We start from the raw sequence: 22,712 nt of genomic DNA on the forward strand, positions 1-22,712 counted from the left end.
ATGACTCCTCTGGATCATCCAAATGGTCATTGGCAAACTTAAGACGGGCCTTGACATGTGCTGGTTTAAGCAGGGGAACCTTCCGTGCCATGCATGATTTCAAACCATGACGTCTTAGTGTATTACCAACAGTAACCTTGGAAACAGTGGTCCCAGCTCTTTTCAGGTCATTGACCAGCTCCTCCCGTGTAGTTCTGGGCTGATTTCTCACCTTTCTTAGGATCATTGAGACCCCACGAGGTGAGATCTTGCATGGAGCCCCAGTCCGAGGGAGATTGACAGTCATGTTTAGCTTCTTCCATTTTCTAATGATTGCTCCAACAGTGGACCTTTTTCACCAAGCTGCTTGGCAATTTCCCCGTAGCCCTTTCCAGCCTTGTGGAGGTGTACAATTTTGTCTCTAGTGTCTTTGGACAGGTCTTTGGTCTTGGCCATGTTAGTAGTTGGATTCTTACTGATTGTATGGGGTGGACAGGTGTCTTTATGCAGCTAACGACCTCAAACAGGTGCATCTAATTTAGGATAATAAATGGAGTGGAGGTGGACATTTTAAAGGCAGACTAACAGGTCTTTGAGGGTCAGAATTCTAGCTGATAGACAGGTGTTCAAATACTTATTTGCAGCTGTATCATTCAAATAAATAGTTAAAAAATCATATATTGTGATTTCTGGATTTTTTTTTTTTAGATTATGTCTCTCACAGTGGACATGCACCTACGATGACAATTTCAGACCCCTCCATGATTTCCAAGTGGGAGAACTTGCAAAATAGCAGGGTGTTCAAATACTTATTTTCCTCACTGTAAATTCTCCTCCCCCTTCACATACTTTACCATGGCTGTTTATATAAACCACACTTCTTACATATTTCAACGGGGTATCATGCTTTATTATTATTTAGGAATTTCTTAAATAAACAAACTTCAACAACATAAGGGCAGATCCTTTGAGTGCTGCTGATGACGCTCGAGTGATCAAGTATTCCAATGTATAAAAAAGCTTTCATTCAATCCCTCCGTCCTCCTTTCCTTCCCTCGCTTCCTACAGGGGTGGAGCTGAGACGCGAGGAAAGGAAACTTGGATGCACAAAAAAGAGTTAAGAAGCGCCCAAAATGTACGTTCCGACACGTAACATGTTCACTTAAAGAAAACTTACAAGTATACAAGTATAAAACTACTAAACTAGTAGTTTACTGCGATTATAATTCAAAGTGTCTTTTATTAAACACATTTTGTTTGTACTACTAGTATTAAAATATTAAACTACTATTATACTTAAGTTTACTTGTAGTACAGATGCAGTACAAATGAGAAATGTAGTTGTGAACTAGTTGTGCACTTAGTTTACTACTGTTACACCTATAGTACACTTAAACATATAGTTTTTATATGCTAAATTTTGCCAATTTAGTTCAAAGCAGTACCCTTACAAGTTTAATATAGTACATTGACATTAGTATACTTGCTACATAAAGTAGGCTATACTTAAAATATACTTGAACATTAAGTATACTTCATAAAATGAACTTGAAGTATACTTTTTTTTCGTGAGGATTATCACTAGAAGATAAGGTCATTGTGTCATCTCATGGAAGTATCATCATCATCATCATCATCACACAGAAGCAGCAGCAGCTCTTCTCTGAATCCTCACATGATCAACTAGAAAGAAAACTGTGGCGATTCCCACCAGACCAGACAGAACCAGTCGAATCAGAGACTCAGTGCCGCCACAATGATCCAGACAATCTGAAACAGAAGAGACTAATTCATAAACATTGTCTGTCTCAAACAGAAACAGAGGTCACTGTGGCAGGAAGAGAGTTTTGTGGTAAATGAGTTTCCACACCTTCATGTCGTTGGCAGATCTCTTTCATGTGAAGCCGGACGCTCTTGTTGCTCACTGGATTTGCAGTCATGCAGCTGTAGATCTCTGAGTCATTATAATGAAGCTCTAATGGTAAACTGAGGATGATGCTGAGATCAGGATTGCTGGTCTGGTTCATCATTTCACTCCCTTTATACCATGAGATGGACACGTCTCGATCATTTCTCACAGAGCAGAGCACAGAGCAGATCTTCTGTGGCCGCATTGATGAACCTAGTGGACATCTGTTATGAGATTAATTCTGAACATTTTTGAAAAAACCTTTACCAACACTTGCAGCTGTGATTCAGGGGTCAGGAGTGTTAAACCACACAGGTCTTTTCTTTCCATTGCTACTCATCCCTAGCCTAGAAATCTAGACGCACCCTAGCGGCAGCAAAATGTGTTTTGCAGCCAGGATAGTCTAGCAACTCTCCGTTGACTTTCAGAGCTGTAAAAAGCTAAATTGGGTCAGGCCAATCACGTCGTGTACACTGAAAAAAATGATTCGTTGAACTTACAAAAATGTTTTATGGTAAGTGGTTGCACACAATTGATTTTAGCTACATTTAAACAAATGCATTAAGTTGAACTAAAATGTATTAAGTTCAACTTAATGCATTTGTTTAAATGTAGCTAAAATCAATTGTGTGCAACCACTTACGATATTTTTTTTCAGTGTATAGAGTAGGCGGGGCGGGCTTAACATAATGACGACAGAGTTGCGACGGTTGCCTCCCCTATGTTCCCTCCCTGCTAGCTGCTACTTGAAAACAAAGAATGGCTGCTGCTGGCGAACAGTCTTTCGAATCGGCTTTGGCCGCGACTCTGGAGGACTTGGAGTTAAGTTTTTCTTTGAGAAAAGAGCAAAGAACGGCACTTAAGTCATTCTTAAAAAAGGAAGATGTGTTCGTAGTTTTGCCGGCCAGATTCAAAAGTTGAATCTATCAACTAACGTCAGCTCCGCTGTTGGGAAAACGCTCTGGTTGGTTCGGTTGAAGCGCTGTCCTATTGCGTGCCGAGGGAATTTGAAAGACAGCTGTTTATCTTGACAGCTAACATCTTGATGTAGGTCTGGCTTGCCAGGCTAACTCATCCCTAGATAAAGGAATGATAAGGGGGGTTGATAATTCCTGTGGTTGAAATGGATTTGGATTAACCTGTTGTTTTTAAGTGTGGTATTGTTGCTACTCTATGTAGTAGTTTATGGGGTGCCGTTTAGATTTAGATTTAGATTTAGATTTAACATTTAGATTTAGATTTAGCATTTAGATTTAACATTTAACATTTAGGTGTAACATTTAATATTTAGATTTAACTATTTAAAATATCTCTAAGTTGACAAATATTGTTGTAAATGTGCTAAAAGGTGACCGTCAAAAATTCATACCAGTTTTTTAAACACTGTTTGAAGCGAAATGTGACAAAATGTTGCTGTTATTTTCAGCGTGAGCCGCTTTACAAACGGCGCCCCATAGTAGTTTGCTTGGTTTCCTGTCTGTGGTGTGCCTTGTTTTAATGTTCATGGTTTACTGTCAGCTTCTCAGTTAGTGGGTACCATTTCTTTTGTTGTCTTTTACCATTTTCTTTTTGATATGGTGTTTGTTTTGTCCTTTGATGACTGTGCTTTCACTGTGGTATTGTGGTAAAGTGTAAAAAGATGTTTGTTGTCGGCCTCAGGGGTTGTAACCAGTGTGTGAAATACCCGTCAATATTCGGGGGGGTCCCCATCTCCAGATTGTTGCGCAATATACTGATCTAAATTTTCTCATACAGTAGGCCTATAACATTACAATATTTCATGGATGCAAGCCGCAATCAGTCTATAGCCTACACGAACACACACACGCACAGACCTTAAACCTTTTGATAATCTGATATGCTCAGTGATGTAGTGGTGCCTGGAGAAGTGGGTATAGACTACATTTAATTTATGCCCCCAATATTTTTTTAAGTATCCCAGCAAAGGATGAACGTGTTATAAAAAGTGACATGTAAGACTAGTATTGAATATTAGTTCCCACCAAAATGGGCCAGTATATTTGCACATTATCACTTAACTTTTGCTGATTGACTTCACGGAGAAAGGCTTCATCATTATGAAATTAATATAGCCACAGAAGAGGTGCAGTTTTTGCAATTAATACTGGCCCACAGACTATAGGAAGAGACAACTAAATAATTATGAATTTTGAGTGACTATTCCTTAGTCCAAGGATTCAAAGGATCATTGCATCACTGTCTTTACTGGGTGCAGGGCCGACGCAGGGTTTTATAAACACAGAGGATAAAAAAATGATCTCGCTAGGGGCGTTCGGGGGCATGCCCCCCCCCCCCCCCGAGAAAATTTAGATTTTGTTGATCTCGACATTTGCATTTTAAGGTGTTTTGAAGGCCAAAAAAGGGACAACAGTAGCTTTAAAAGTATGTCAGTGGGCAGTAGAATGAAGTACTTTATCAGATTACAGATTCTTAAACATGATGTCGCAATGAATGATCCATACTACAAAATGGAAATGCAGAATGTTTATGCTTATTGTTGACAATACACAAATCACATATTCGAAACGGGAATGGCCTTAAATAAGAAATGATTCAAGGATTATTTTGCATAGATGTTACATTCAAACAAATGCCAATGCAATATCATATGTTATAGCCTAGTATTCGTAAAGCAATAGGAGGTTGCATTGGCTAAAGTTGTTTGGATGCACGTTGTTTTATAACAAGGAAAGGCAAAGTTGTGCATTACAATGCAGACATGACAATAATTGGCACCAATCTGGCGCACTTACAAGAGCAATCAACTGAAAAAATGCCAGGTAACGTTATTGCCTATCGGAGACTGGCACGCAATCAGTGCACTTGTAAATGAGAGCCTGCAGTATGACCGATCATGGTGTGACAATATCAGCTGCAATTTGTTCGCAGATTTAGTCGCACAAACAGCGCAAGCTGCTCGTGACAGAACGGGGACCGAATGAATGACACTTTAATTTAAGTAGAAAATCTCAAATGAAGATCGCGGAACTCCAGCTTACTTTGTTTTCAGATCATCCGCGCTTCTTCAGAAGTGTAGAAAGCGCGCGCGGATGGTTGCCAGATACTATTGAAAAGACCGGGTAGAAAACGTGCCCTTTTAACAGAAAAGCACTGACCATTTTTCGCGATTTCTTAGCACTTCCTTTCCTGACGCGCAGACTCAAACCGAGCAAAGCGTTACACGGACCACGTGAGCAACCCGTCTGTCTTCTAGGAGCTGTGCCAAGAGAAATCTGAATCATTCCCTTCCGAATCTTGCAGAGACGTAGAGTGTGAGTAGGAGCTGTCCATGAGCTTGGAGCAGGAGCAACTTCTGCTAGGTATTCTGATTAATTATATTGTCATTTTGCCTCCACGTCCCCCCGATTGCCCGCGAGCTTCTCCTCCCGTCCATACGGTAATCTCTCTACTGTGCGACAGAGAGTCGCGTGGTTATGACGCAATCGTTAGCCTACTTTTACAAAAACTGCTTCTACGGGGCCATAACATAAGCTACAAGGTAATGGAGCATTTTATACATTGTCGTGTTTCTTTAGAAATAAATAATGGACAAATGGAGTCTTTAAACGCCTCAGATGTAAAGTTATTCGCTGTCAAAGTGACGCCAAAATGAATGGGAGTCAATGGGATGCTAACTGCAGGTGAAGTTCTGCTACAAGATGGCGGCACGCGGCCGACTTCAACTTCCGGTGTGGTGAATTATACGGTAACTCTGAAGTATTCGGTAACCCTGAGGACCCAAGCAATCCGATTGGTTCAAAGCACAACGTTAAAGATAAATAGCCTAAATAATTTAACGTTATATAAAATTATGAAACTAAAACTTTGCCCTCAGCCAAAACGATTTGCCAGGGAACAAATTATAGATTAATGATATCAAAGATCGTACACGATCGATACACAAGACCAGCGGCAGACTTCAGCATCTCATCAGCCGAGGTATGGTTGTTCCAAGCGGGATACATGAGCGCTGAGCACCCGGTGATCCCTTCGATCTCACATCTCCGAAAACGTCAGATCAAATTTTTAAATAGGCGCTATCTGTATAAACAAACAACATATTTGAGATTGAAACAACTACATTATCGACTGAAAAACTCTTAAAACTACATTTCGTGACACATTAACAGTAGTATTTTTAAATTTCGCGGTCTTTCTCCTGCTATTGACGCAACTTGAGATTTTAAATATTAGCTATAGAATATACACAATTTACATATACAATTTAATTTAATCTTACCTTGCATATAGCAGCGGGATTTAGCATTCTACATAAAGCTACCACATAATAACACTAAAACAGCTCACGTTAGCTACAAGTTATCGCGAGAACAGATTTAGATCAGGCATACTACTGGCATACTAATTGGGTCCTCAGGGTTACCGAATACTTCAGAGTTACCGTATAATTCACCACACCGGTCGACTTCCTTCCCCCCTGATCTGGAGAGGTCGAATGTGGGATACTGTATGTAGCCCTGTTGAAATTATCTATAATATTTTCTTCAAATCTTATCTTTATATTGTTTTGTTTATTTGATTTATAATAACAACTGATTTCTAGACTTTATCGATTTTTTACATATACAAAGGAATTTCTACACAATTACATTTAAAAATGATAAATGCTTCTTTATATTTAAAAGATGATACTTGCTAAATTAAACATACAATATAGTGAGGTCATGTGACAATGAAGATTGAAATGTTATTGTTGCATAATGAATATTTCACATGTTTAAAAAATGACTGTACAGAATTGAAACATTTTATGCAGCCTAAAAACAAACAATAACAAAATTTACAAATAATTTTTTTTAATGCACTGCAAATACAAAAAGTACAAAGGAAAAGTCAAAAAAGCTGCGGCAGGAAAAGGTCATATCACCATCCCCTACATATATGCTTTTATCATAATTCTATATTTACATTATGCTGATGTCATGACCACACCCACATAATGAACTATTTAGTTTTTCATGAAACTAGTGACAAAATTTCTACTTGTAAAACCAAAAATAATTTCTCATCCTCATTAAGTTTCATGTTTCTCCAGACTAACCCATGAAACGTGAAACAATGTTGAGGTTTCAGAAAATGCTGTGCAATACATCCACTTAAACAATGTTAATCAATAAAATATTTTTAAAAGATTTATCCTACCCTCCACACTGATGAAAAATACGATGAAAACCCAGATGCTGATGGACATTATGAACAATTATCAGGTATTATAATAAGTTGTGTTGCTCTTGATGATGAACCTCAACCTGATCTGATGAACATTCAGTGAAGATTTAAAGTCTCTGTGACTTTCATCAGAAAGTGACACATTGACCACAGAATCAGATGTTACCTGCTAGATGGGAGGTAAAAACCCTTCAACAAAGAACTTTAATCACAGCTTTTCACTGATACCATAAATCTACCCACCAGTCACCCAATGGCTTTACACCTCCACTGCATGCATTTCAGTCACTGTACAAATAATAAAAATTAAATAAATATACGGTCAAATATTTGCAACGGCTGCCAAACAAAAAAACGTTAAAGTTAAAATATCTTAAATTAAATTTTTACAGAAATTTTCATTAAACATTTTAAAGAGAAAACACTTATTTACAGGTATTTCCTGAATTATTATGATCAAACATTTTTACTGTTAAATGCAGATCTATTGCAGTTAACTATGAGCAATAGCAACATCACTCATGAGCTAATGTAATGTAGACATCATTGCTTTAGTGATTACACAGTTATTACCTTTAAAGAAAGCAACATGCAGCATAACATCAGTATTTTCTAAAGCACAGAAATGGTGACCCACAAAATCAGACAACAGAAACCCTTTAAATCCCAACAGAACATTAAACACTAACAGATCGCAGCACTAATCACAATCCAGCTTAACTTTATTCTTTCATTTATACGTTTTTATGGGTTGAAGTAAGAGTGGCCAGCCTAAGGCACACCTGTGCAATAATCATGCTGTCTAATCCGCATCTTGATATGCCACACCTGTGAGGTGGATGGATTATCTCGGCAAAGGAGAAGTGCTCACTAACACAGATTTAGAGAATATTTGAGAGAAATAGGCCTTTTGTGTACATAGAAAAAGCCTGAGATCTTTGAGTTCAGCTCATGAAGAATGGGGGCAAAAACAAGTGTTGTGTTTATAATTTTGTTCTGTGTGTGTGTGTGTATAAAAATTCACACACATATATATATATATAATCTGAGATTAGACACTGGATGAGATCAGTGAATCAGGCCACTATATGATGATTATATGATCAATAAGTAGACAACTTCAATGTCTCTTGCATTTTTGGTATAACAAACATGCTTTAGAAACACACAATTAAAGCAGCCAGAGAGAAAACTACATTAAAAAGTCAAGGGTCAAGAGCCCAACTAAAGAAAACTCTGATCTTCATAATGGTTGAGTTAATGGTTGTATAATTATTTTCAATAAAACATCATCTAAACCTCTGTTAATTTCCAATAAGAACGTTTGTATGAAAGAATTAAGTAAAACTGGATTGTAATAAGTGAAGATGTTGCGGTCTTGAGAGATCTGTTAGTGTTTGATGTTCTGTTGCTGTCAGTCATTTCACTGGAGTTTTTTTAAAGATTTTTTTTTTTTTACAGTTAAGATATTTGATCGTAATTCAGGAAATAACTGTAAAATAATTGTTATTCTGTAAAGTGTTTAATTAAAATTTTAATTGCATTTTTTAGGATATTTTTCTTAAAAAATTTTTTTGTCATTTTTTACAGTCTATGCATTTTACTTTTTTTTACAGAGTGAGCAATGATGCCACAACTGTCTATTTGCGCCATCTGGTGGTGATTTTGCAAACTATTATTTAATTTAGCAAATAATTTCATACATTTGTAGGTAATTTAAAGAAAACAGAAAAAATACTGTATAAATAAATACAGTTATGCTTCAGTATTAAACATTTTAATTACTGTAATTCTGATTGGCCTGTTGTTTGATGCACTGCCAGGCCAACCACAGGTAACTAGGGTCATGTATGCTGTATCCTGCTGGTGATGCTCACAAGTAATGTTAATAAAACACCTGTAATGATGGACATTGCTGAGGGAAATGTTATCCGGCCTTATATGTTCGAGTCGGACTCAGATCCCGAATCGGCGACGACAGGAGACAAACAACCACCTCCTCAAACACGCTTACAGAAGGATGTTTCAGAATGGTGATTAATGTGTTTTTTTTTTGTTTTTTTTTACTTTTGGTGTTATTGTAAGAGACAGTATTATAATTTATAATTACCATTACATAAATGCACGCAGATGTTTACGCAAATTTAAACTTTAAAATTTAAGGTTACCCATGCAAGTTAGTTCTCATGCCAGCCAACAAGGTTACGAAACCTTGCAGAGATCAAACCCACCAGTCGACCCGTCACTAAACCGGACTCAGAGTGTGGAGATTTTGTTTTGGTGTGACTTTGCTGTGGAAAGCAACCCTCTTTTGCTTTTGTCTTATACCTGTAGGTTTTTAGTTTTAATGCTCCAAGTACAATTTTGCTTCATTTTGGTTTTGGAAGAGACTAAACATGAGGATTCGATTTTAAAGCCCTCACTGCTATAGACTGAGTTCATGAAATCAAGAGAAATTAATTAGGTAACTCATGCTCATCATCAAACTAATATATTTTGGTTACAAACTTGATCTGTTCTTCAAATTATTATTTTGCTGATAAATACAACAGATGTGCTGATATTTGTTGAAAAAACAAGCGTGTCATCCCATTTTCTTCAAAGTATGTTTACAGTGTCTCATTAAATATGTGACTGATTTTGTGAATGGATTGCTGTATTATCAAAATATAAAGTGACAATTTCTAATGTTTAATATGCAGATGATAATAGCCCAGATCTTTTACAACATGGATTGCTATTCTTCTTTTGCAGGATAAAAATGAACTCGTTTTTTTTTGGTAACTAGTTTGTGAATACTTTATTGAATGAATAAACAGTCAATGGGAAAATAAACCTTGTGTTATACAGTTGATTGGCTTCTTTCAAACTGTGAACTTTCATTTGTAGTGATGTGGTCAGGAAGAGTTTACTGCTACACAGGACATGCATCTCTAAACCAGTGAATCACAACTAAAGGGTTCATGAACATGGGCACTTAAAACCATAATTTGCCTTTGGTAAAGGAACGTAAACTAAGTATATAAAGAGATGTTTTGGCTAATTGTGTGGATGGCATTTACAGTCAAATATAGTATATAAAATACGGTTTCATAATAATAGTACATAATAAAATATTTTCATGGTTAGAAAAAAAATATATCTATGATGAATAAATAATGTTGCTCACTTTTTATGCATGTAACGTTAACATATAACTTAGTGTAGTGTAACAGGTGATTTTGCTACTAGCCTGTTAAAGGAGTCCTCCTATTTGTCCCATACAAATGGCGTAGAAATTAATAAGATAAAACATCCTAAAAATACACGATATATAAACTATAAGTTATCATGTTCATTGTGAGTACAAAATTAACTAGTTTATGCTAGCTAGCGCTATGCTAATGTTCAGTCCACGATAAGTAAAGACATGCGTAAAACAGATTGCCTAAGTTTAGAGTAACAGAACGGAGGAGAGTTAACACTGTTCCATCACTAGTATATACCGAAGAAAAGCAGTTTAAACCGGCGTTTAGCTGGCAGGCGAACACCTTCTGGAACTTTCTTCTTAGCCTGTATACACGGAAATAACACTACTAGCAGATGCTACTAGGATGACATCAGAGCCATATGGCTCTGGATGACATGTCACCCAGTAGAGTCAGTGATTGGCTGAGAGTACCCGTCACTCTAACCCAAACCAATGAAATCGGCTGCAGGGCGGGATTTATTTTCCACTGAATAGGTTGGTTTCACGTGACGTCACGCTGCTGCATCGCGAGAGCGCGAAATTCAGATGGAGGGCAGGAAGTGAAATAGCTGAGGATCTGCCGTCTGAAAAATGCCAATGTTTTGTGTTGTTTACGGCTGCTCCAATCGTTCAAACCGAGAAAAGGGAAAGGGGTTTTACAGAGTACCAAAGATTGTCACTCATAAAGGCGAGAAATATAAAAAGCTCACAGAACAACGCCGTAAAAAGTGGATTTTTAACGTACGACTGCGGTCGGGAGGAGCAGAGTCTGTTAATGCCCGTGCCTGCAGCGATCACTTCGTCGGAGGTATGTTTGCTTAAAGTCTCAAAAAAACTAGCATATGTTTCTGACCCTCTCTTCACTCTCGGGCATGAAAGTGATTTCCCAACCTGGTTTTCAGTTGTCCTGCCATCAATGGAACGGTCAAGCTTTTTTTTTTTGGCTTTAGCAGAGGAGAAGTCGATCAGAGCTACTGGAGCAGCAGGAATCTAAAAATAAGTTAACACAAAGAAGATCATTAAGTCCACAATTCTGTGGTCCATAACCATAACATATCTATATGCAGTATAAATCTGGCGTTTATCCTATGGCTGTGAGCAAAACAGGTAAGGCTATCATCACAGGATTGAGATGCCAAACTGTGTTTATGTGGGTCTTTGCTGTCTTAGCTTCTCTTTGTCCAACAGGTAAATTGTGACTGACCACATTGTCACAAGCTACACATATTAAGGCAGAATATAGAATAAAAATATTTTTATAATCCCCAACATTTGGTATGATGGAATATAATGAAAATCCCCTAAAGGAAGATGAAATGTAGATGAAGACAAGCAATCTGCCTGATGAATCAACCAGAGCAAAGACATAACCAAAGGGGCACAATATAAACATTCATTTATCATCATATTAAGCCTACAGTTACACAGTGTCCAAAAAATAACATTCTCTGTCCCACATTTGGTTTGCAGTGAACGTGTCACCTTACCTTTTTTACATGTGATGGCATCAGCCACTTGCACTGCTCTGTTGTGCAGGAAGCTGTATCTCTTATCTTTACCCCAACTTCAATGGAAAAAAGAACTGCCCCTACATGAGAACACGATTCTGATAGTCTGAGAATAGAATACAATATGTTTTTTTTTTTTTACCTCAAATGCAATCTACACCAGGGAAAAAGTGCAATCTATATCAGCACATTTTGATGATGTGCAATATAGCCTAGACTAGAGCATTCAAATCAGAGGCTAGGAAAAATGCATGTTATTTTCAAATTATGACAATATAATATTTGATGTAAAAACTATACTAACATTATAAGGGCACCCCAGGCAACATTATACAATAATAAAACAATACAGTTCATGAAAAGCTCTTTCCAGTATGCTAGCAGTGTGTGTGTGTGTGTGTGTGTGTGTGTGTGTGTGTGTGTGTGTGTGTGTGTGTGTGAGAGAGAGAGAGAGAGAGAGAGAGAGAGAGAGAGAGAGAGAGAGAGATTTCGTGGTGAACATCCTAGCCTACATAAATTACTTACCCTGCCATGCAATTGCAATGAGCTGCAATGACTTCTCCATCCTCCTTCGCAATAATCCAGGTCTTCAGAAGTGTTTCGCCTGATCTCTGAGAGTGGTTTACCTTGAAACATAAACGATTGTCAGTCTAACGTCGTCGTTAAGATGTGTTGCATGTTTGTTAACATTATAGCCGTTACTGCTAGCTAGCATCTTCACACATAAAACAATAAGAACAAACACTCACCCTGGCGAAGACCGAACGATGATCATCGTGGAGCCGTTTTGTACCGAGCTTGTGGACCCACCCGCTGACAAAAAAGTTGTACGCCTCCAGACTTTTATATGCCTTCATTTGCTGTCTGGTGTAGTACGATGTCTGAAGGACCAGATAGTTGGTAATGTCAACAGCCTCCACTTTTGGCAAATCTTCAAGTTCGACCGAAAACTCACTCATCTTCATGAGGAACGGGTCACGTCCAACATATCTGTTTACTAACTCATTGTATCTATTTCTTGAAACTGGTTCTAAATTCATACAATACGGACTCTCCGCAACGGTTTCCTCCATAGACGTATTCTCCATGTTTACTTCCTGCCCTCCATCTGAGATCGCCCCGCCTTCGCGCGTCATAATAATCACGTGACTGAAACCCAGCAATTGGGTTGGCGAAAAACTCCAGATTTTACACACAACTTTTTTAACCGGGACCAAACAACATCGACGATGCGTGACTTTCTCGTTGTTATAGTAGGCCTATACCTCCTTGGCGCAAGTGAGTGTTTTATGTCGACAGGAAGGTTTGTTCGATGTTTTCCCGAATGGACTAACGCCGATCAAGTTGAAGTTTTCTGTAACGGTAAGAAGATTGCACAGTATTGTGATACTGGTCGTCAGAGCTGTCGAAATAAGAAGACCTCTCCCGGAGTCTCGCTGGATGGGTTATGTCTATCTATCACCAACTGCACCTACAATTCGTGGTCCTGTGAAGCACGGAGTTACAATGATAGCATTCAACAAAAGAAGATGTTTACTGTGGACTGCAACCGTAAGTAATTTAACGATTGTTCCATTTATGATTCTTTAGTGCAATTCAAATCGGTACGACTAATACTTTATTTTTGACTCGACATATAGTTGAATTGTGCACGCAGCCAGCTGTGTGTAAACTAAAGTTTACAGTGGCCGCCACTAATAGCGAACTTTGTTTTGAAACTGAATGAATGAGATGAAGCAAGCCGGGTTTTCGCACCACATCACTGACAGTTCATCATGCTGCTTTCATGGCAACAGCGACGCTCTTTGGTTGAATCGGTATTTGTCAGACACATGAGTTTGTTGTGTGTGTGAGTGACGTCACCTGACAAAGACCGACAGGAACTGAGAGAACTGCATGCGACTTGCGGAAGAACATTGTAGCCGGAGCTACTTCTCTGTGTTTAGTCCCAGGTACTGTGGTTTGCGCTGTGGAATAGCAGTGTAAAATAGTCCGAATAAACAAACGTATTAAAGGTGTAACGGAGTGATTCAGGATAAGACAAAAACACGGTTTGAAAAATGGAGTCATGATGTACTCGCTCATTACATAATTTTTGTACATTTTGAACACAAAAAGTTTCGGACTGCACCTTTTAACATTGCTTTTTTATTAAGTTGTAACAGGGTTCTTAAGTTTTATCAAAAGCTTGGAGTGAGATCACATGCAGTTAGGGGAGGAGCCGTAATGGAAATACACGGTGTGGCGTGTGAGCGTGTGAACTGGTTTAATTGCGTGTGGCTCACGGCCATGCCATTTTGTTTCAGATGTATCAATTAGGAGTAATAGATTTAAAAAAAAAAGTACATATACAGTATACAGTGTGTCATATATATATATATATAAAAATATATATACTTGTAACTTGGTCTTGGATATTTAAACATCAAATTATTTTATAATCTAAAAACGTGACTTCTAATGTACAGTACACATATTCATATGTTTCTAATCAGGTGTTGTGAGCGGCTGTAAGAGAATGGAGGTAAAAAGGGGAGATAAAGTCGTCCTACTTTTAAAATTAAGCACTTTGAAATATAAAGTAAAACGTCTTAACGTATTTAGTGTTTTGTAAACATTTTATAAAAATTGTAGTATAAAAAACGAAACATACATTTATCATCATGATTTTATAGAACTGGATTCTTATAATAAACCCACTGGAATAAAAAGTTTTAACTTATATAATTTACACGTTATGTAATTAAGTGCAGAAATGAAAGTAATCTTACCTGAAACTGATATTACAGTAGTCTTAACAGTTGATTTCATTTTTTTTATTTCTTCGCAGTGTACCGAACACATCTACATCCATTATCGGTGCGCAAAAAGCAGAAACTTGAATACCGGCGCGAATATTGAGAGATTGTACGGTAGCCTAGTTCATGTTGACCAAAACACACAAGAAAAAGCGTTTTGGAAAAAAAAACATTTTCTGCAATCACAGACATTCGCATTCGGACGGGATTAGATTTCTCTGAGGACCGCCGAGTTTGACGAAAACCAGTAGGTAGCCTAATTTGCTCTGGAATTTTTACAGAGGTCGTGTATGAAAAAGACGGACATTGCAGATTCGGACAGGATTAAAATCTCTAAGTACATCTGTGAAACAGAAATTTCTCTAACGTCCCCCTGTGAAACTATAGTCCCGTCCGAATAGGGCTTAACAGACTCCTCTCTGAACACCTCCTTCTCTATCTCTCAAACACAGTTTATGTACAACATTAAACTAGCAAATCGCGCTATACTGCCGTTCTCGACAATGTTTGTAAAAGTAGGGATTTAGCACTTACTAGCATGAAGAACAAATATAGACACAGGCTGTGCATGGAGATCGATATAAAGAATCAAACTCTCTTCGATACAAAGACATACCCTGTGCGAGTTCCTGTGTTTAATGTTGATCACATTATATGAAGATCCACACGATTGCAAATGTCACATTGATTTTATACAACAGTTCAACAAACGAAATATTAATATTAAGTGATGTTCATTTTCAACACAGTTGTCAGTATTTTTACAATAAAATAATAGCTCCAAGTAACGAAAGCCACAGCAGAACTGCAGCACAGCAGTGTTTGTGAACGAAGCTGCGGCTTTGAACGAATCTTTAGAGTCAATGATTCAATGATTAATTCACAAATACAGACACTTGCTTCATTTCTGAATGATTCAATGACTCACCACCTACTGGCGTTTTTAATTTAATATTTAAAAGCATCATTCCGTTTTTACCATCATTGCATATTTATCTATTTAACTTTTTTTTTTTTTAAGCATTATTAATGTTATAAAGGTATTTGTAAAGGCAAAAATGCAGTTGAAAAAAAACGATTTAAGGGGGCAAATATTGTCCCTTACTGAAAAAGGTGTGACTGAAGAGTGTGGGTACGCAGAAGGATATTAAGCCTCTTGGGGTACAACTCTAAAAAGTTTGAGAACCACTGGGACTGGGTTAAGGAATAGAACAAAATAAACATCAAAGCACAATACACATACCAAGGGCAGAAAGTAGGCCTAATAGCCTATTCCCATGGTTTGAATATGACACAGCCCCACCTAAGATATTTTTCACCAGCCGCCACTGATATATAGCCCATCGTATACATTATTATTGATGCAGTCAAAAACTCTACAACTACTTTGCAACCAGACCAGAAGCTTTGGCTCAGTTTGGCTAGCTTACGTTATCTGAAACTAAGGGAAATGTTAGTGGGTATGGGAAGGAATGAAGATGTATTTCTTCATTTTATTTTAAATTATATATTATACTGTATTAATAGTCTTTCTAGTTACATTAAGGCTACATGTATTAAAGCAGAGTCCTCTGGGTAATATTTTATATATGGCATCAAAATGTGCAACAAACACAACACAAAACACATTTCATAGCTGGAGTATACTCTTGTGTACACACACACACACACACACACCTTAATACTCTAATATGTCATTTGTTCACAATGTCCCACCACACAATAAATCATTATACCAGTTCGACTAACGTTAGACACATTCAAAATGCAAAAAGATTTGTTTTTCCAAACTGTTTGGAGCAATTTGTTATATTTTTGTAATTTTTGTATATTTGTAATTTTGAAATATAACATTGAAGAGTATATTTGATGTGATGAATTGCTCTGTCATTTATTAGATTTACCAATTGTTATCATTTCAATTTGTGCTGGTTAACTATGAACAATGGATAAAATTGGGGGGCGGGGCTCCATTAGGGCTCCTCCCCTAACCGCATGTGATCTCACTCCAAGTTTTTGATAAAACTTGAGAACCCTGGTGTCAAGGCTGAATTCAACAACTACTTATTTGTTTGTTATTTAATTGTTTGAAACTCCACTATATAGCTAGTATCCCAGGTAGGCCTATAGCCTGTAATTTCCATCAGGCAAAAATAAAGATTTAGATAGACAGAGCTGCCAATCACGCGTTGACAATCCATTTCTCATGCAGAAAAAAAAAAAAAAAAAGCGAAGCAAAGGACACGTGACAGACAAGACAGCGCAGGTTACTTTTGATATGAAACAAATTCTTAGCTCTTATTCTTATTCTGTCAGTTTTATTACGAAGTTCAAACAATATCTTTTTTTGCGCTTGTAAATGTGACGTGACATCGATGTAGCGCCTCATTTCAAGCCGCTTCACTACTAGTTAATAGTAAATAAACACTAACAATAGGTATGTTGAAAGATACAGTACAACTTAACGAAATGTATATGCCTCATCATACATAATATCGATCAATCAGTGTTTTTCAACCACGGAAGAGTCAATAAAACAGCTGGAGAACAGATGTCACGTATTACATTTACCTCAGGAAAGCCATTTAATGACTATAGCACGTTAGTTGGCTAGAATAAGTAGCTATAGAGAGGAGTACCTTGCTAAATATGTGCACTTTATTACATATTTATATGTTTACTTATTAAAAAAAAACGCATTATATTTAATTTGATTTATTTTTAATGTTTAATAATAGTACAGCTGACAGGACTCTCTGTTTACAGCAGGTAAAAAAAAAAAAAAAAAAAAATACTTGACAAAAAATGAACATGTAGGCTATGTAGCCTACCTAATAATTATCCAAATGAAAAGATATTTAATCAAGATCACAAGAATTAAATTGAATTAAAATCGTGAAATTTGTGTCAAGCTATAATAAAAACAGTAGCCTACCAGTCATTGTAGCCTACCATGTTAACATTGTAATATGTTGTCACTAAATCTTTTCACAAATCACAAATCTTTTGTCAATAAACTTATTGTGATACATGAGAACCCCCCCAGTTCCAGAATGGGGTCTAGCAGGTTGAGCAACTTCGTCACACGGTATGACGCAATCAAAGTGCTGCGGTCACGCCATCTACGTCTACATGAGCTTGCGTGGTAGGCTAAATGTGTGGGTGCTTGGTGTCGGTACACATTTTAACAAGTCATAAAAAATTGTTTTCTGCAAACTCCACCAGATTCTTGTTCTACATGTCCCCAAGTACCACTGTGGTGATTTTAATGTTGTTCCATTCTTTGTTCCACACTGTTTCATTCTTTAAAGTCCAACTGAAATCAAAATTGACCCTATTTACTTTGTTAGCGCATATTACTAGTCTTTTGGTGAAAAATTAATCCGTGCAAGTTAATGCACAGAATTTTTTTTTTTGACGTGGTAATCTTTAAAGGGATACTCCACTTTAAAATGAAAATTCTGTCATCATATACTCTCACCCTCATGTTGTTTCAATCCTTTATGAATTTCTTTCTTCTGCTGAACAGAAAGGAAGATATTTAGAAGAATATCAGCAACCAGACAGTTTCTGGTCTCATTGAGCATATACAATTAAGTTACTTCCGGTCTGGAATGGCGTTCCCTCTCTGGGTTGGGAAACGCTTAACCACTCCCCTCAAACCGTTAGTCTGCTATGAGCAGAGATGGAGAGGAGGAGCGCTAGAGTAAAACCCTGCCCTCTGTTCAATATTCCGTTTCACTGGGAAATACGTCACAACACTGGAGAAAAGTAGTTTGCAACTTCCGGTTCACACGGACTTTAATAATTATATGTCAATGTTATATACAATTTACCTCGTTATACAGACATATTTTTAAAAATATAAAATCTACATTTTCTACAAACTCCACCAGATTTTTGTTCTACGTGTCCCCAAGTAGGCCTACCATCATTTTTATTTTTTTATGAATTTTTAAAATATGTGTACTGACGCCAAGCGCCCACACCTTTAGCCTACCACGCAAGCTCATTTAGAAGTGCAACGTGTTTTTAAGCGCAGATGGCGTGGCCGTTCTTCTCTGAAGCGCAGACTGCTTTCTGAGGCTTGTAGGCCAGTGTCCTCCAGCGATTAAACGCTAGAATGAGACGGTCTAGTAAGAGCGCATGGCTTCGTCACACATGTTCCTGTCTGCGCGGTCATGGCACGAAAATACAGTACAGTCAACATTGAAAGTGGATCAAGAAAGTTCATCAAAGTTGTCCTAAGTCAAGAAGAGCTATTGTTCAAAATTCATGTATAACTTTGATGAAAGGTTTTGATCCACTTCAAATGTTGACTACTGTACTATTAACTTAATTTTGGAAAAATACTTTGTATTACAAATCTTTTTATTTCCTGGCTTTCTAGTAATGCAATACAGTGCATGACTGCTGTCTGCGGTCTCCCTGTGGCTTACATTATTGTCAGTTTAGTGTTAGTGATTCATTTATAGCAAAACAAAATATAACATCTATGCTTTCATGTCTGAAAACAATATTTTTGTCTTACATTTCATTTGATCCTCAAATTAAGTGTTCGCTTTAAGCGGGCATAAAGGACTACTGCTCTAAGTAACACTTTTTATTTTATTTTTTATTTTACAGTGAATAAAATGTTCTTGTGATGCCAAATTCTGTGAGGTTACGGTAAGAATTGCGTCCAGTAGAGATATTCTGCTTCTACACTGATTATTGTGAGAGAAAAAAAACTACACCTTTCTCCCTGACTTGGTATATATTTACTATTTCATTGCGCTCGGTCTCCCTGTCATATCGCCAGCCCTGTCCCCTTTAGCTGCCTAGCATCTTCCCAAAACTCTCTAGCAACTAGCTAGCAAACTTTCCCAAATACCAATGCTTTAGCAACCAATCTGATTTAAAGTTTGTCTTGAAGAACTTCATACCTCTTGTTGTTTTTGTTATTGTTGTCCTATACAGGGACTCTGCCCCGTACCATCAGCCCAGATCCTCCTCCATCACAGGAGAATCCTGAAGCCCGGGAGACACCCGAGACAGTTGATCGGTCCACTTTGGTCATTGCTGTGGTCACTGCAGTGGGCATAATCGCAGTGGGCATAATCGCAGTGTGCATTTTTGCCAGGTGGTGTCTAAAGGCAAGTATAATCAGAAGAAAATCTAGCAACACTTCTGTTTTTGTAGCCTTATTGACAGCAGTGTTCAGTGAAGACCATGTATTCTACGCAGTTTGTTTTTGAGGAATTCGTAAAAGAGATATTTTGCTCATAAAGGATTTCATTTAAAGCCATAGCAAATCATTAAAATGTCATTCATTAGGTACATTGATTTATTTACATTTATTGATTATAAAGCCTGTTTTGTTTATTTTGGTATTAACTTTGGTATTAATTGACTGTGATTTACACATTCTTGTCTCCCTACAGAAGAAGAAAAATAATCAGTCTGCAGCTAGTGACTGCAAAAAGGATTATATTAAAGGTGAGTTCACAAGATGGGTTTGTCTCATGAACAAATATCACAAAGTTTCTTCAGGATTTGACATTTTATAAACTGCACTATTATTGACTTGTCATTTCCTGTTTTATGGTTTTCTTCTCACTTGACAACAAGGAATCTTCCTGCTCGCTGCTTTCTTTATATTTTAAAGAAATATATACATTTTAAATTGAGCTAATACTGCGTTTTATTACATGGCTTGGTTGAATTCCAATGTAGAATGCGGTGTGTTATTTCTTGATAACCGCTGCTAAGTATAACACACCGTTGCCATGAAAAACAGAGCGTTGCTATGGACGCAGGATTGTAACCGTAGAGACGGAACAGACTATTTTCTTTAGTGGAAGCAATACAATTGTTTTTAAATCAATAAACTCCTTTTTAAATCATTATTTTGTGTAAAATTGTTGATTTATTTGGTAGGTAGCCATGTAATAGGTGGGATAATGTAGAGCGAGGCGGTTGTTATAGCGAATACAACCCCTTCAGGCTCCAATTTGCGTCGGGCTCCTGATCAGCCTGTCGGGGTTGTATTCGCTATAACAACCGCCTCGCTCTACATTATCCCTTACATAATGCTCAAATTGATTACCAATCAAGAAAGACATTACCTAGATATTACACAATTGGCATATATACAATTAAATCATTGATTGGACATTAAAGGGATGGTTCGGAGTAAAATCAACCTAGGGTCCTTTGCACCATGACCTTGAGCCAAACAAATCTAATCTAAATAAGGTCTAACTTTAATAATGTTCGACCAAGGGAGAAAAAGTCTTCTGGGGGGGTGTTTGGCTCGAGGTCATGGTGCAAAGGACCCTAGGTTGATTTTACTCCGAACCATCCCTTTAAAAAGGCTATTGAAGTGTGGGTATAGTTTGTTTTATTTTTCATATTGTTGAACCTAATATCACTACACAAATAATACGGGTTAATTCACTAGCACAATTACTAATGATGCAAAACTCTCCTTTTCTCAGAATCAGCAGGTGAACAGACTACAGGTGATTCCTTCGAGATGTTGGACCGGGCTCCTCCTTCGGAAGATGAGGACAGTAATAATCTAAATGAGGTCCTGATACATGTTCCATCGGCGGGACAAGAAAATGAAAGACCTGGACAGCATTTGCAGAATAATTATTATAGTGAGGATGATAATAGTAAACATAATAATACAAATAATTATTGTGATAGTGATTTTTGTAGTAATGATGAGGATTATGATGATTATGAGATTAAAAGTAATAATACAAATAATTATTTGAATAATTCTAATAATGATGATGGTGTTGCTAATGGTGGTGTTGCTAATGGTGGTGGTGATGATGATGATGATGATGATGATGATGATGGTATTTCTAGAGGTGATGATAGTATAAAAACCAACTAAATACTATATTTGTTCATATTTTATGTCAGATGACGCAAACTCTGAATCAACAAGCACCAATACTAAATTTGATATATATTGTAATCTTTATCTTCACAACTCATAATAATCACTTTAACGAGCTCATTGTTTCTTCCTTAAATCAATACATTGTTAGCTAACGTGATTTGCATGTACATTTCTGTAACTGTAATGTAGACATGCATTTTCTGTAAAGCTGCTTTGAAATAAAATAACTGCACTACTCAAATGTGAATTGAATGTGAATATCTGTGCATATCCATGTAAAGGTATATCTGGAAGGCAGAAAAGATATTCAAATAATTTATATTTTGTTATATTTATACAAATTATCTTTTTTATTTTTAAAATCATGCATAACATTCTGGTTGAGGGGAAATAGAAAGAGAGTAAAGGAAATTATCTATGTGTAGCATTTGATAAGAATATAAAAATAAGAATATAATCCAGGCAGGGGGAAACCAGTTATGAAGAAAAAAATACAAAGGCACGCTAAGACAATATACTATATATATATATATATATATATATATATATATATATATATATTGTAAGAATTGAGAAATTAGGAGATGCCGGACAGTCTGGTTGAAGAGTGACCAAATCCTGAGAGAACAAAGGACCTCTCTGGAAATTACCATTTGAACTGGCCCTCGTGCACTATCGAGACGAAAGTCTCGCCTCCGAGTCATCCTAATCTACATTTAATTCCCCCTTCTCTCACCCCCTCTCTCTCATGCTCAGATCACCTGAATTCACCCAAGAAAATGTATAGTTTAATGTGAATGATTAACATCAAGTATTATACATATTTAGTATCATTTGAAATGTCTCATTTCCAAATAAGTAAAACAAAAGGTAATAAGGTTTTTAAGAGTTTAGGGATAACTGACACACAAAGGAAGGGGATCTCCTGGCAAATGGTCTCATACCCCAAAAAGGTGTAACCTCTGAATGCAAATTTCCATTGTTAGTACATGTTTCCATGTGAAAGAGGTCTGACTATAATGAAGTGCAGCCGGTGATTCGGGGCCTTTTCTGTATCTCAGATTAGCCTGTGAGGCTGAGAGAGAGACCTCTCAGCCTCATATATTTCTTATTGTTGGGTTGCATCTCTTCTCTTTATTCCAGAGCATTTGATGTTTTGTATCGATTATCTTTGAATTGA

General features: G+C 37.1%; 4 protein-coding genes across 6 annotated transcripts in view; 2 read left to right on the top strand and 2 right to left on the bottom strand.

Annotated features, from left to right (window-relative positions):
- The window catches only part of LOC311302671 (uncharacterized protein), a 382,374-nt gene that overhangs the window by 327,157 nt on the left and 32,505 nt on the right, over nucleotides 1-22,712 (bottom strand). The gene's annotated exons all lie outside the window — the stretch shown is intronic.
- Nucleotides 1-22,712, top strand: part of LOC311302675 (uncharacterized protein) — an 86,670-nt gene that overhangs the window by 36,101 nt on the left and 27,857 nt on the right. The gene's annotated exons all lie outside the window — the stretch shown is intronic.
- On the bottom strand, nucleotides 871-12,961 carry LOC311302763 (uncharacterized protein). 3 transcript variants are annotated; one of them, XM_084428804.1, is made up of 6 exons: nucleotides 12,586-12,961; nucleotides 12,362-12,462; nucleotides 11,816-11,942; nucleotides 11,220-11,318; nucleotides 1,850-2,101; nucleotides 871-1,749 (listed from the first exon to the last, which is right to left on the bottom strand). In XM_084428804.1, the coding sequence occupies exons 1-5, from the start codon at nucleotides 12,922-12,924 to the stop codon at nucleotides 2,054-2,056; spliced, it is 714 nt and encodes a 237-aa protein (XP_084284930.1). In that variant the 5' UTR covers nucleotides 12,925-12,961; the 3' UTR covers nucleotides 871-1,749; nucleotides 1,850-2,053. The 3 variants fall into 3 exon arrangements, with proteins under 3 accessions (XP_084284930.1, XP_084284929.1, XP_084284928.1); XM_084428803.1 differs by having other exon boundaries at nucleotides 872-1,749; nucleotides 1,850-2,112; XM_084428802.1 differs by lacking the exons at nucleotides 871-1,749; nucleotides 1,850-2,101 and having other exon boundaries at nucleotides 6,631-11,318.
- LOC311302874 (uncharacterized protein) lies at nucleotides 13,033-21,770 on the top strand. The gene is made up of 4 exons (XM_084429000.1): nucleotides 13,033-13,387; nucleotides 19,594-19,769; nucleotides 20,058-20,112; nucleotides 21,114-21,770. The coding sequence occupies exons 1-4, from the start codon at nucleotides 13,066-13,068 to the stop codon at nucleotides 21,521-21,523; spliced, it is 963 nt and encodes a 320-aa protein (XP_084285126.1). The 5' UTR covers nucleotides 13,033-13,065; the 3' UTR covers nucleotides 21,524-21,770.

This window comes from Rutilus rutilus, assembly GCF_951802725.1.
Source record: "Rutilus rutilus genome assembly, chromosome: 13".
Classification (NCBI taxonomy): Eukaryota; Metazoa; Chordata; class Actinopteri; order Cypriniformes; family Leuciscidae; genus Rutilus; species Rutilus rutilus.

Bases quoted from the DNA above. Each gene is read 5' to 3' on its own strand.
- LOC311302763 (XM_084428802.1), bottom strand. From the start codon at position 12,924: ATGGAGAATACGTCTATGGAGGAAACCGTTGCGGAGAGTCCGTATTGT. The intron at 12,463-12,585 runs GTGAGTGTTTGT...TTATGTTTCAAG, and splicing joins ATCGTTCGGTCTTCGCCAGG to GTAAACCACTCTCAGAGATC. The intron at 11,943-12,361 runs GTAAGTAATTTA...TTCTATTCTCAG, and splicing joins CATTGCAATTGCATGGCAGG to ACTATCAGAATCGTGTTCTC.
- LOC311302874 (XM_084429000.1), top strand. From the start codon at position 13,066: ATGCGTGACTTTCTCGTTGTTATAGTAGGCCTATACCTCCTTGGCGCA. The intron at 13,388-19,593 runs GTAAGTAATTTA...TGTCCTATACAG, and splicing joins GTTTACTGTGGACTGCAACC to GGACTCTGCCCCGTACCATC. The intron at 20,113-21,113 runs GTGAGTTCACAA...TCCTTTTCTCAG, and splicing joins CAAAAAGGATTATATTAAAG to AATCAGCAGGTGAACAGACT.